A 13,504-nucleotide genomic window follows, 5' to 3' on the forward strand; every position below is an offset into this window, starting at 1 on the left:
TCATGACGTACTAGGTAAACGTCACAGAGGTCGTAGAGCCAGAAATTGAAGACTGCTGTCGTGTAAGCAGGAAACTCATAAGTTTCCAACCCGCGGCTGCTCGCTTGGATCGCTCGAGACAATCTGCTAAGAATCCAACAATCCATGAAGCTCTCAAGTCCACTCATCTGTAATAAACAAGCCGGGTCATATGAAGGCATTAGGGCAGGTCAATTTTTATGTTTTGCTTAGACTGGAGAGAGAGAGTAGTTGCAAAAGGTTAAGTGGATGCCGACAATATATTTAAAACCAATCCTAAAACCGCCATTCGCTTGCGCATTGAGCTAATCTGGTCCTTCTTTCCTTTAATAAGTGCGCAGACATTATGGCGTCACATGTCTATAGCAATGTCACAAGTCGGTTAGCCTTGAAATATACGCTGATTAAATTCAACAGCCCTTAAAATTGGTGCAAAGGATAAGCCTAACATTAAAACGTTTTAAACAATAGGTGGTATAACTTCTAAAAAAATACTATGCATGAGGTCTAATTAACTGGCAAAAGCACCGGTCGAGAACTATGTGGCATGAATTGGTGGTGCGATACTGATGAGCTCAGCTTCATGGGCCAGACACGGTGTCAATTTTTACTACACTCGACCGCAGAGAAACATGTTTTTGAAATAGCCATGATTGCTACACTCGACCGCTGATGAGCTCAGCTTCATGGGCCAGACACGGTGTCAATTTTTGCTACACTCGACCGCAGAGAAACATGTTTTTGAAATAGCCATGATGGCTAGTGTGGAGGCGGTCGGGTGCTTTTCAGAGGCGAGACAATGCACTAGAACAGGGTTTCCCAAACTGTGGTCCGCTGACCACTGGTGGTCCGCGACGACTGCACAGGTGGTCCGTGGCGATATGACTAGAAATTATAAAGTGACACATATACGTTGTACAGTAGGCCTACGTACCCTGTCAAAGATAATTGCCGCAGTTCTTTACAACTTTACAAATCGTACTTGTTGCACCTTCGTTGCAGTTAAAAAGCTGTTTACGAAAAATTCACGTATTCAACATTCTCATTTAACTTGTTGGAATGAGGTGGTATGGGCATGTTTTGAGAAGGGATGAAGATGATGTTTTGAGAAGAGCGCTGGAGTTGCAAGTGGAGGGTCGTATAAAACAAGGAAGACCCAAGAAAACATGGAAAAGGCATGTTGAGGAGGAAAGCAGCAAGGTGGGCTTGACAAGAAAGGAAACTTGCATACCTGGCAGGCATTTTTAACCTTCTAAATCTAAACCAATTGAACTTGTCACTTCAGGGATGAGATGCGAAAATTTTACTTACTCAAATACACAAAATAACAGCATTCATAAACTAAACATATGGAAAACAAGGATAAATGATAATGTTGTGGATATGTTTCCTGTTCTGTGTGACTACATTACCCACGAATCCTTAATTAATACAGAGTTGATTTTCTCTGACGTTACACAACATTTGGAATTGCTTTTGCACATTTCAAGAAGTACTTTTTAAAAGAGACGTATCAGAATTTTGACTGAATTTTAAACCCTTTTGTTGTTACAAAGACTGATCCGTCAGGACGCGAAGAAGAAGAATTAGCCGAATATCATCTGATCGAACTTTAATGCTTAGTTTCAATCAAACAGCTATTGCATCTTTCTGGCTGAGTGTCACAATTTCTTTCTATCTCTTACCAGAAAAAAGACTTGGAAAGGTTCAATGACGTAGTTTAATGGGTTAAACCGAAAAGCAGTCAATTAAATTCACGGATAGTTCTACTAGTGAAATGATATATATGAAAACGCTTGAAGGACTCCAACGAATGGTTCACCACTTCCAGCAATTAATCAAAGTAACAGTAAACAGCAATAGATTCCAACGCTTGCGGCTTTTGATCGAGTTTAACGTGATCCACTCACAGCTTCTGATACGATTCTAATTTCAATCAGAAATTATATTAGCATCAACTTTGCTTACTCGTATTCAATACTTCAACTCTCGATCAACAATAATCTTTGCGTCTATTAACAACTGCTACTACTACAACAATGATCTCTCATCATAATACAACTCCCCTAATAATAAAAGATTACACAAATTACACCACTATTTAATATTTATAGAAGGTTGTTTCGGTCTAGTAACTTCGAGAAGGTTACGTAATGTCACATTGTTCTGTCAAGTTGCATTAATGTAAACAAGCAGAAGCCCAAAGAAGTTTAAAGAATGTCACGTAGGGTAGTAGATTCTTACATAATAAATATTTCGCAATCGGACATCTACTGGTAAACATCCTTATGACGTCATGACAAACGTCGCTCAGAAATTATGAAAAACAACAGAACATTCCAGATTCGCATGCTTACAGACGATTCTGGAAATACGTTACATAATACAGATTTCTCATTCAAAGGTTACTTCAGGTCAATACCCGATAATAACACATCGCTCAAAATTCCATAATGAAAACAGCACATTCTGTCAAGACGCAAAGCAGCCCGACGCGAGGCCTTGCACATTGATTGTGACACTGAGTGTTGTGGAGGAATACCCATTGCTATCTCAAAAGTCAACTAAAATTTTAATTTTAGTTAATTTTAACTTTTTTCAGATTCTATTTGAATAAGAGTACTGATGAAGCCGCCTTTACAGCGGCGAAAGCTCTACCAATAAATTTTTGTAGTTACCAAACCTGGTTGATTTTTTATTGAAAATTTTAATTTGTTGCCTTTTTTCACAACCTAGATGTGTGTAACAGCATTTTCAGCTCTTATCCCAAGATACCAACGTAAAACGAACGATTTTATACGAATGGCTAATGACAGAGAAGTTTGGAAGACCATGATCGCCAACGTCTGTATCAGATCAGGCACATAATCATCATCATACCAACATGAAAACAAAATACAGGTCCAGACTTGATAATAATTCTTCACCATTTCAGAACTATAACTACGGTTTTAGAAGGCTTTTTAAAAAATCAGTAAAGTCACTCTGAAAGGCTTTCATCAGACCAACGACTTGCGCTTGAAGAGTCAAAGCGCCGTGTAGCTGGTCAATACGTCACATATATAACTGATTAACTTCCACCGAATGAGCTCGTGTGGCTTGTTGCGTCACAATGCTCTGGGCAGGAGTCGGAAAATTTCTACACCAACGCTACTATTTTCTGCTGTGCAAAGTTTCACAGGCTTTTTTCTTTAAATTTATTTTCGCGTGTCATGTGCGCGAAAGTGAATTTTCCTTGGTCTTTTCCACTGCAGACATATACAACCAAGCAACCACACGGCATTTAACATAATGGATTAAAATTGAACATAAACTATAAGCTACAAACGTTTTCGGCCATACACACGTTAGCCCTTATCAAGTAACAAAAAATAACTGCTTATCATATCTACAATGAAAATGAATGACTGATCTAAACACTGAATTGAAAAACGAAATGCAAAATGAAACGGCAGAACAGAAGAAAGGCACATCACGTGGCGTTTAAATTACACCAGGCAAAGACGCAACATATGACGTATCAAGAAAAGACGTTGAGTAGATAAGAAGCACCTGAGGCAAACAACTGTGTATTGAGGCGAGGATTGTATGATTTTATTAGCAAAGCCTCGTGGATTTTAGTGTCGAATTCGGTGAAACATTTACGCATAATTCTAAAGGACTCCAAGGATGGTTTGTTATTTGAACATGTTTGACAATCGAATATGTGATCTTTAATGGCACTTTGCTTGTTCAAATTAGTTAAATCCAAGTGCTCCCTCACTCTCGTGGCCAAATGCCGCGTAGACATACCGATGTATGTACAATTCGCGTCATGCGAACAAGTGAACTTGTACACGACATTTGAACACAAGTAGGAGGGAGTCCTAGATTTAAGCTGAAAATAATAGCCAACTTTGAACGTTTTATACACAGGAACAATATCCACGTTGAACTTCATTTTGATAAAACTTGACATATTACTGACAAAGCGTCTCGATGCTTTACCCACAAAGGGAACTGTAAGGCAGTTCTTCCATTCACGCTCGTCCGCTTGAGAGTGCGTAGAACGTGAATCCAAAAACCCCCTCAGCACCTTATTGAAAAACCATGTGGGGTAGTTGTTCGCAATAAAACAAGACCGTAAACGATTGACTTCAACATTAAAATTATCAAAATTAGAGCAAATTGCCACTGCGTCACAAAAAAATATGGCATGTCGGTAACTGAGATACCAATATCCATTCCAGACGTAGTTTTGGGCGCTGATTCCGAATCTGAACTCGGTTTTGCTCTATCACGTCAGGTTGTTGAGTTATTTACAATTTTTATTTTCTCCAAATTGGCTTATAGTTGATTATATTGGCAATTGCTAATGTGCCTCTAAATCGCTTTATTGCCTGCGAAGTTGCTTGTATTGATTAAAAAAACATGACTGTTCTACTACACAATAGAAATGAAAAACCGTCAGTTCCAGTGGCCAACAGTAGTCCAAGACCAAAGAAACATATGAAGCAATGAAGAATTTGCTAACATGCATCAGTTATGAAAACCATAAATGGCATATAGGCTACTGTATATAGTGACCTAAAAGTTGTTGGACTCTTACTTGGTTTGCAGCTGGGTTACACTAAGTACATGTGTTTCCTTTGTTTGTGGAATAGCTAGGCAGATGAACAGCACTATAGTACAGAAAAATGCAAATTTCAACCCAGGCAATTTCAATGTGCAACATCAGCCAATAGTTAATGCGAACAAAATTTTCCTTCCTCTACTCCACATAAAGCTTGGTTTGTTCAACAATTTTGTGAAAGCCATGGATAAACAAAGTGATGGATTTAAATATATTTGCGAGATATTTTCTTACAAATCTGACGCAAAGCTGAAGCAAGGAATCTTTGTTGAACCAGAAATAAGAAAATTGTTGAAAGATGAAATTTTTAAAAGCAATTTAACTCCACAAGAACTTGCGGCCTGGAACGGTTTCTTTTTGGTTGTTGAAAATGTTCTTGGTAAGCACAAAGCAACCAATTACAAAGAAATTGTCAACCAAATGCTAAAGTCATACGAAGCCATGGGGGGTTCGGATGTCGCTGAAAATGCATTTTTTGCATAGTCACCTAGATTTTTTTCCACCCAGCAATGCTGATGTCAGTGATGAACATGAAGAGAAGTTTCATCAAGACATTAAAATCATAGAAGAAAGATACCAGGGGAATGTCAGTCCTGCCATGATGGCTGACTTTTGTTGGTCTCTTCAAAGAGACACCAATGAAGACCATCGCAGGAAGCGAAGATGCCCAAAGCATTTCTAAAATGTTCGATGAGAATCTTTTTTCTGCAAAAAAATGACTGATATCTTGGTCTTATAACGTAGCCTTTATGTTAAGACGACTTTTTAAGCTAACAAAAGTTTGTTAATTGTGATATTTGTTAAGTGTTTGCGATTGCATTTAATTTGTTCGTATATGCTGCATATCAATTAACAACAAGCTTAAAAATAGCTGTCAATTGATGCAAAAATCGTAAAGTTAGGCTCCTTATTACGCATATTATTTTTCATGTTGAATTGAATTTTTATTGGCAGTGATTAAAATAAATTTCCAGACTCTTTCATGAATTTTAAAAATACTTTTTTGACTACGGCAAAAAAGAAACATTATAACAAAATTGACCCAATTTTCAAAAATTTAAAAATAATAAATTGTAAATAACTCAACAACCTGACGTGATAGAGCAAAACCGAGTTCAGATTCGGAATCAGCGCCCAAAACTACGTCTGGAATGGATATTGGTATCTCAGTTACCGACATGCCATATTTTTTTGTGATGCAGTGATTCTTTCTTACTGACTGTAATACCAAAACTTAACGAATTTTGTTGCATCTTGCTGTAATAGCCTACTCGTATAATCTAATTTAGTAACCAACCTTGCCGTATCATTATTACTCGGAGATCAAAGCCAGATATTGTGACGTAAAACGTGAACTAAATTGCGCGTGATCAGTGTACTGTAGAAGTACCTGTAGCCTACTCCTATCGATTCTTAGCGAATAATTCACCTTTGTTACGCTGATTCAATGTCATCAATCGTTGAAGCAACGTAAAAATCGAAAGTTTTCCTCCTTGAATGGAAGCTAAGGGATACAGTATTCACATTTTCTAGATGAACGCTAGAATGCGCTGGAAAATATATTATCGCAACAATTGTTCGTGCTATGCAATGACGATTTGTATCGCTAGTTCCTGTGTTATTTCTCGGCGGACAAATATGACCGATCTAGATGGTACTTCCCGCGGACATCACATGCTGTGACTTTTCGAGGCCTGAGCCTACATTATAAAGCTTGGTGATATGCAATGGCAGATAGACGTAAACAAACATCAATGCTGACAAACAAACATCAGCATTATGAATGTAAGCAATCAGTCGACTAGAAAGTTTGCCCCCCCGGCAATTTTCAAAACCCGGCGCCTATAACAAAATGATGTTTTTTCTGTTGTTGTTATAAGTCCTTTGGTTACCAAAGGACTTATAACAACAACAGAAAAAACATCATTTTGTATGATTTGACCTCCAATGAAAAGACATCAGTTGAGACACAATTTGTTTTGTCTTTCGCTCCAAGTTACTCTGCTTTCCAGGTCAGAATCCTGCGACGCAGGACACTTGTCAATTTTATGTGGGCAAACGTTGTAACTCAAATAGTTCAAAAGCAAATTGCAACGAAAGAGATACGTAGGCTACTTCAGTTTTACTGTTGTGGATCGGCCAAACTTAACTTAACAGTGAGTTTCACAGGAGATTGCAACTTTACAATGCATATAATTCCACATTATGGTCGCAATGTTTTAGGAACCCTAATCTAAGAAGTTTATCAGGGGTCGAACTAAAAAAATGCAACTTTTTGACGATTTTATGATCAAAACAAGACATTTTATGTTTTTTTTCTCTCTTTAATTTCAGATCTAATTTTAAGCTTTTAACATTTTTTTGTTAAGCTAGGACACATTGTAACAAATTTAAACAAAATGTCTACTTCCAATTACATACATTTGGATGATGACTGTTAACAATATTCAGCGTACACGGATGCTGATAGCATCTCCTACGCGTCGCTATTGAGAGAAACATGCGATGTTAAAAACTTATGTGGAGACGTGGAGTTGATTGAATCTTTATCCTCGGACTGGGAAAGCTTCTTGCAGAGCTTAATCCTGGCAGTTTCGCATACTTGTAGAGGCTTTGAATCACTGACGCAGGCCCAGTCACCGAGACTGACAGAGTGAAGTTTCCGATTGTTGAAGTCTTGTTGCCGGGAAATTATTCCATCCATTAGATGCTGCTTAATGGAGAGCAGTCCTTAACGTGCGTTGCTCAAGCGCACACCCCGAGAGTCGAACCAGCGCGGCTTGATCTTGAAGCTTCTTCGTTACAGAAGTCACGCGCTAACCAACTGAGCTATCGGGGCGGAGTTATGAAAGAGTAATAAAGTTATTCAAGATGACTAGTTCAAACCATAGCGGCCCATATAGACACACCTTGCCAACATGCGAACGTATATAGTCCAGTCGCTGAATGATTTGACCCGGAAAAAAATAATACCAAGCTGAAACTTTGTCAGGAGGTTCGATTGGTGATGTGTAGTCACCAAAAAAAAAGCCCCATGATTCTCCCTTGGGAATAGTGAGATTTGGCCATTTTTCCATATAATGGCCGCAGCCCCCATAAGCCAAAAATTCGAAATCGTCTAAAATTGATGTTTTAGACCTCATTCGAAAGATAATTTCATACTGAATCACTTTCACAAAAGAACTATGGTCAAAAAATACACACATTTGAAGTTATTAGCCATTAAATGCGGACTATAAGGCAGAATCCACCATTAGGCTTTAGCCTGGTGGATTTTTGTGAGGAGTAACAAGCAATGAATTACTCCATGGTTAAACCAGAGCTTACGAAAAAGTGTACAATTTCCCATCCGAAGTTACTCCTCAAACTGATTTAGGAAAACTTAATATATAAACAAAAAGTCTCCATAAAAGTGGAAAATTTAAACCAATTGTAGGTGTAGAAATTGCTGAATCTATAATTTTTGGAATATTTTATCCTGAATTACTCCCAAACCAACATTAACAAACATATTTTTGACATTAAAATACACCACACTGAAAAAATGTTGACCGGTAAATAGCAAAATTGTAGAAATTATGTAAAAAAATATGAAAAATGTTCCATATTTTATATTAGAATAAATCAAAGATATTCTGTCCATCATCATCGTCGTTATCTTCATCACTTGATTCGTAAACTTCGAGCATCTAAAATTAATAACATTGATCTTTATGAAATATCTGATCTGACTGCATGTCACCTGACATAACCTATAAATAGTTGAAGTCACTCCATACAACTAAAATGATGGTCACATGACTTGCTTCTGTTGTATGAATTATGGCGTTATACACTTATTTTCATCTTAATTGACTAAAAGCTTGATTGTCCAAGAAATTAGAAAACATTGAACTGAAGAACTGTTTACCTCTTTATTTTCACATCCTTCACCATGACAACCACTGCATGCTGCTATACAACTGAGGCCATGCTTCTTACATGAACATCTCTGTGTACCACACTGATTCTTCGTTGATTGGCATTTGCATCTTATAACCTGCAGGACACACTCTGGAGCAACTTTATTGTCCGTCATTATTGGAGAATAATTGTTGTCTTGAAATTTCCAGCCCCACTTCTCTTCCTTTGAAAATTTCCATATGGTTACTTGATGATGTGCACGAAGAGCATGGTAATAAGCTGCTCTGCTTGTTGGTGGCATTTTTCTGGTTCCAACACACCCTGGGTTGCCATCTCCATATACTTTCTATCACTATGTCCAAAGTAAAATTAGTAATGGAAGGTACATGAAATAACTTATTGCAGGGATGTTTAAAAGATCAATGAAATTATCTTAAACTGCCTCGCTTCTGCGTTAATTACTTAAAATGTTGCACCCTTATTCACAAATGCAATGTCTTTGAGATTCGTGCTAAAATGCTGATTTGTTATGTGGTTCTTTAACTTTCTGTAGGCTACTAGGGTAATATAAAGTGATCTTCAGTGAGAAATACATATGTAGGCCTATACACTATACAATAACTGACTGAGCCAATACTATTAAAACTAACCTGAGTTTCGTTAAGGTTTCAAATTTCTTTCCACCATACATTGCTACAAAGGTTGGTTCTGCTAACATTGCAATTTGAGCTCGGTCTTCCCAAACATCGCTCATTTTTATGGATAAATCTTTCAGTTCATCAGATTTTTTCACAAGCTTGAGAAAGCTTACTTTTCCTTTTCCAAATGGAGCCGAAACAGTATCACAGCCGGACCATGCATGAATAAACAGAGGATGCTCTCTGATTGTCTCCAGTGGTGGTGGTACAGTTTTCATGCTCCATCCCTTCTGAGCCCTTTCTTGGAAAAATACAACATCTTCAAAATCTCCCTTCCAATAATAAAGTAACATAACAATGATGTCTGTGTCGTCGGCTACATTGCTACAACAACAATAGGATTTCGTCTGCTTGCAGAAAGATTGATTGCTGTTTCCACAATTTCAGTGTCAGCATCACCATCACAGTTACCGTAGTTACTTGCTGTCCATCTTTCTTCAAACTCTCAGAAATCAAATCAATAAATAGAGCTTTGTTGTGTTCATTCGAAAGAAAACAATCTTGTGTAGCTGGTACAGAATTGATAGACGCCACTTCAACATTTGGACACTTTTTACTAGCAGTTTGTCAAATATGTTCATATGACTTTGTACAGTAGAAGCGTATTTATATCCATCAAAGATAACATGAGCAGAACCATAGTGTCTTCTAACATAAGATACATAGAGTTGAGCCAATTCAGCGAATGTTGAGTCTTTCAACCATCTGACTCTGTGAAGTAGGGCACCTCCATCAACAACATACAATCTGGTCCAATTACCAACAGCTTCTGTATCATTCATTAGTGCTGTTCTCAAAGCAGCTTTCCTCATAAGTCCATCCTTCAACAGTGAAGGAGGATATGGTATCATTTCGAATGAAAAGTAGGCTACTTCTCAACATCGTCTTCACGTTCTACAATGGCGGCCAGTCTTGTAAAATGAATGATTGGAATGACATTTACGTGTTCCTTGTCTATCTTTACAAAAATTCCAAGTAGGCTACCTCAAGTGGTTTAATGCAGGTTTTGTGTTGAATAGTTGCAGTTGCTAAATTTTGACCATCCAATGTTTTTTGAATGATTGCTCCTATCTCCTCTGATCTCTCACAATTAACCAAATCTTCTCCAGATATAGAAACCCAGCCGGATGTCAAGGAATGTAGATGCTCATCAGCAAAAGTAAATGGATTGCGTTGTTCAAGCCAATCTCTAAACATTACATAATCATCATAGTCGCGCTTGCGTCTGGAGTCACCCATATCTATGTGCTGTTCACTTGACTTTATATCTAGTGCGGAAAGCATCAACCTGCCTAATGGTGGATTCTGCCTTATAGTCCGCATTTAATGGCTAATAACTTCAAATGTGTGTATTTTTTGACCATAGTTCTTTTGTAAAAGTGATTCAGTATGAAATTATCTTTCGAATGAGGTATAAAACATCAATTTTAGACGATTTCGAATTTTTGGCTTATGGGGGCTGCGGCCATTATGGAAAAATGGCCAAAACTCGCTATTCCCAAGGGGGAATCATGGGGCTTTTTTTTTGGTGGCTCCACATCACCAATCGAACCTCCTGACAAAGTTTCAGCTTGGTATTATTTTTTCCGGGTTTGACCATTTTTTTCAGTTCAGCGACTGGACTAATAATAATGTCTGGGGGCCGGTGTAACCATGATTTTGAATTTTAGGCCAAATATATTTTATATCTCTTTGAAATGGTGAGACTCTAAATTGTCAAAGTGTGATCACTGAATCTCAGATCATTGCAAAAATCCTAGTTCAAGTTAAAAACATGACAGACTTTTTCCTGTTAACAGTGTTGCCAGACGCTCTTCGGATTTCCAACACAAGTACCAAAATCTAGTCCATTATTCGTATAGTAATAATAGCACAAAAGTAGCTCAAAATCACATCTTAGCACATCAACTAATATACAAGCCTGTCACAATGCAATGGGTGAGTATTAAAAAAGATATTGGCAACAAAACTCACCTGACAAGATATCTGTGGCTTGAACTGTTGGCCAAGACCACTAGTTGAAAACTTAAAAGCATTCCATAATTTGTTGCAAAAGAATCGGTATCCAAGAATTCTCAAAACATCCAAGTTGATATCACGTCCTGCAATACACAATGCTTGCAACTTCAAGAAAACAAACAAGACTTTTACTATTGCATTATTATTAGGAAAATGAAGAAACATAAATTTACCTTGACAGGTGTAAGCACATAGAGCAAAGCGCAAAGCGTCGGTTCCGCATTCAGGAATTCCGTTGGGGTAATCTTGTTTCTGGCCGGCTTTTGCTCTCTCAACCTCCCGAGAGTCCAAGTTTCCACTCATCAAAGTCTGGTGGAGTTCCTACAATCATCATCACTGATATAAGGAGAGTGCGCCCATGTCGATCACATAGTTCAATGTTATTCAACCGGACATACTGTATATACCCAAGCATATACTAAATCATAGATTGGATATGCAACTGAGAAAAAATCATACAGCCCAGTTCCAGATTTGTAACACCAGTTTTTTCAGATTCACCAACATGCCAACAGGCACCAGGGAAGACCTCGAATTCAATTTCGAAACGATACAAATTATATTTTTTGACATTGTCAATTTGAAATAACGCTTACCTGCGTTTGAGCAACAAATTTTCACCAAACTTAGCAGAAGCACACATCAGGCAGACAGCCATGTGCACTAGGGTGCGGCTGATGCCCCGTAAAATTTAAAACTGGATTGTAGCAACCCTAACTTTTTTTTGGAAGTGAGGCTTGGTCTACAAAGCTTAAATATGAAGTTTCAGCAAAATTGAATAAGGTCTAAGGGGTCCAGATTGCAATCAAACTTTTATAGGATTATCGATTTTCCCAAATTTCAATTTTGACATTAAATTGGGTGATTCATGTTTTTGAGTGATTTTTATATGTTCATTGTTCATGTGATACCAGCTAATTTTTGTAAATTATTGCATACTGTATTATAGTTTTTATGCTGTGAACAGCAGCTTAGGTTTCACTTAGAACTAGTGTGTCAATTTAGGGGTAATTTTGCATACTTAGTGCAATGGAATTTCTGGAAATTTTGCAGAATTATGGCAATCTTTCTAAGTTTAGGCAAAATCTGTGAATCATACTTTGCAAAAAATTTCAAAAATGGTGTCTTCAGATTGCAAATTCTTTGAATGAATACCCTGTTCAGAACAAACCATAACTGACACTGGAAAATCAGTGTTTTATACTTTTAATGCCATTTACCACAGCGCTGTGTAGGCTTTAACCATAATAAATTTAATATAAGCACTCCTTTGTTGTTTTTGAGTTAAAATTTAGATATTACGAAGTGACATTCTAACATTTGTGTTTCAGTACTCTTTCTATGATACATAATTGCATATCATTTCACCACAGGTTTTCCCCTTAAAAAGAATTACTTCCCCCACATGGTGCCTACACACAGCCTAAAGTAAGGGGCGACCTATATCTTCTTGAAGTTGTATTCAAGCACCAGTTTTAATGTCCTGCATTACAGCATGTTGTGTCAAAAACAAGAGATGTAACAAAATCTTTGCAATGCCAATCTTCAAGCAACTGCATAATAACTTTGGACACAAGTGCTCCAGCTGTTTCTGTTGAATGGGTTGGAATAATTGGAACACCCAACAATTTAATGCCACCCAACAAGATATCAAAACTCGGAGCCTTTCATCTTGCTTTTACTTGCTGGTTAAAGTCTCCAGAAGTTTTCCATCCCAATGTAAAGCACCAACAGCAGGTGGTGACCACGCGGAGAGAATTTTTTCTGAAATATGTTGCGCTGTTTCAAGTCTGTATCTGTGTGACTGAGATGGACGGAGATTTAGCTTCAAAGCATCTCCAGAACAGGCTTGAACCATAGAATGGAGAGTAAGAGATAAGGCAGTTGTGTAATGCTGTTTTTGATTGCTGCAGAGACTATCCTGGAGATTTCATTATGTCATGAGGAATGAACATGGTTGTTCCTGTTTTTGATCTTCTTTCATTAGAGCGTTTTTCCTCTATCTCACAAATCATTGAAGATGTGCATGGCTCATTGTCCTCGTCATCCTCAGCTTCTAAATCAATAGCATTATTTATGCCATTAACTCGGGTCTCCTCCTTTGCTACTCGCCTATCTTGCTGTTGTCGCCTGGTAGTGATCTTTTTAACTTTTGCTTCTAACACTTTATCTTTTCCAGCCATACTTGCTTCCCAGTTGCCTTGTATACTGATAAGGAATAGCATGTCTTCTTCATTGCTATTTTTTTTTTCAT

General features: G+C 37.6%; 1 protein-coding gene across 1 annotated transcript in view; it reads right to left on the minus strand.

The window, feature by feature from the left end:
• The window catches only part of LOC145775244 (valine--tRNA ligase-like), an 85,414-nt gene that overhangs the window by 15,435 nt on the left and 56,475 nt on the right, over positions 1-13,504 (minus strand). Inside the window, exons 18-20 of the mRNA XM_082586497.1 lie at positions 11,424-11,571; positions 11,206-11,333; positions 12-167 (exon numbers count right to left, since the gene is read on the minus strand). Of these exons, the coding sequence (XP_082442623.1) occupies positions 12-167; positions 11,206-11,333; positions 11,424-11,571 (432 nt within the window). The remainder of the gene's footprint in view (positions 1-11; positions 168-11,205; positions 11,334-11,423; positions 11,572-13,504) is intronic.

Source organism: Aplidium turbinatum, chromosome 8, assembly GCF_918807975.1.
Source record: "Aplidium turbinatum chromosome 8, kaAplTurb1.1, whole genome shotgun sequence".
Classification (NCBI taxonomy): Eukaryota; Metazoa; Chordata; class Ascidiacea; order Aplousobranchia; family Polyclinidae; genus Aplidium; species Aplidium turbinatum.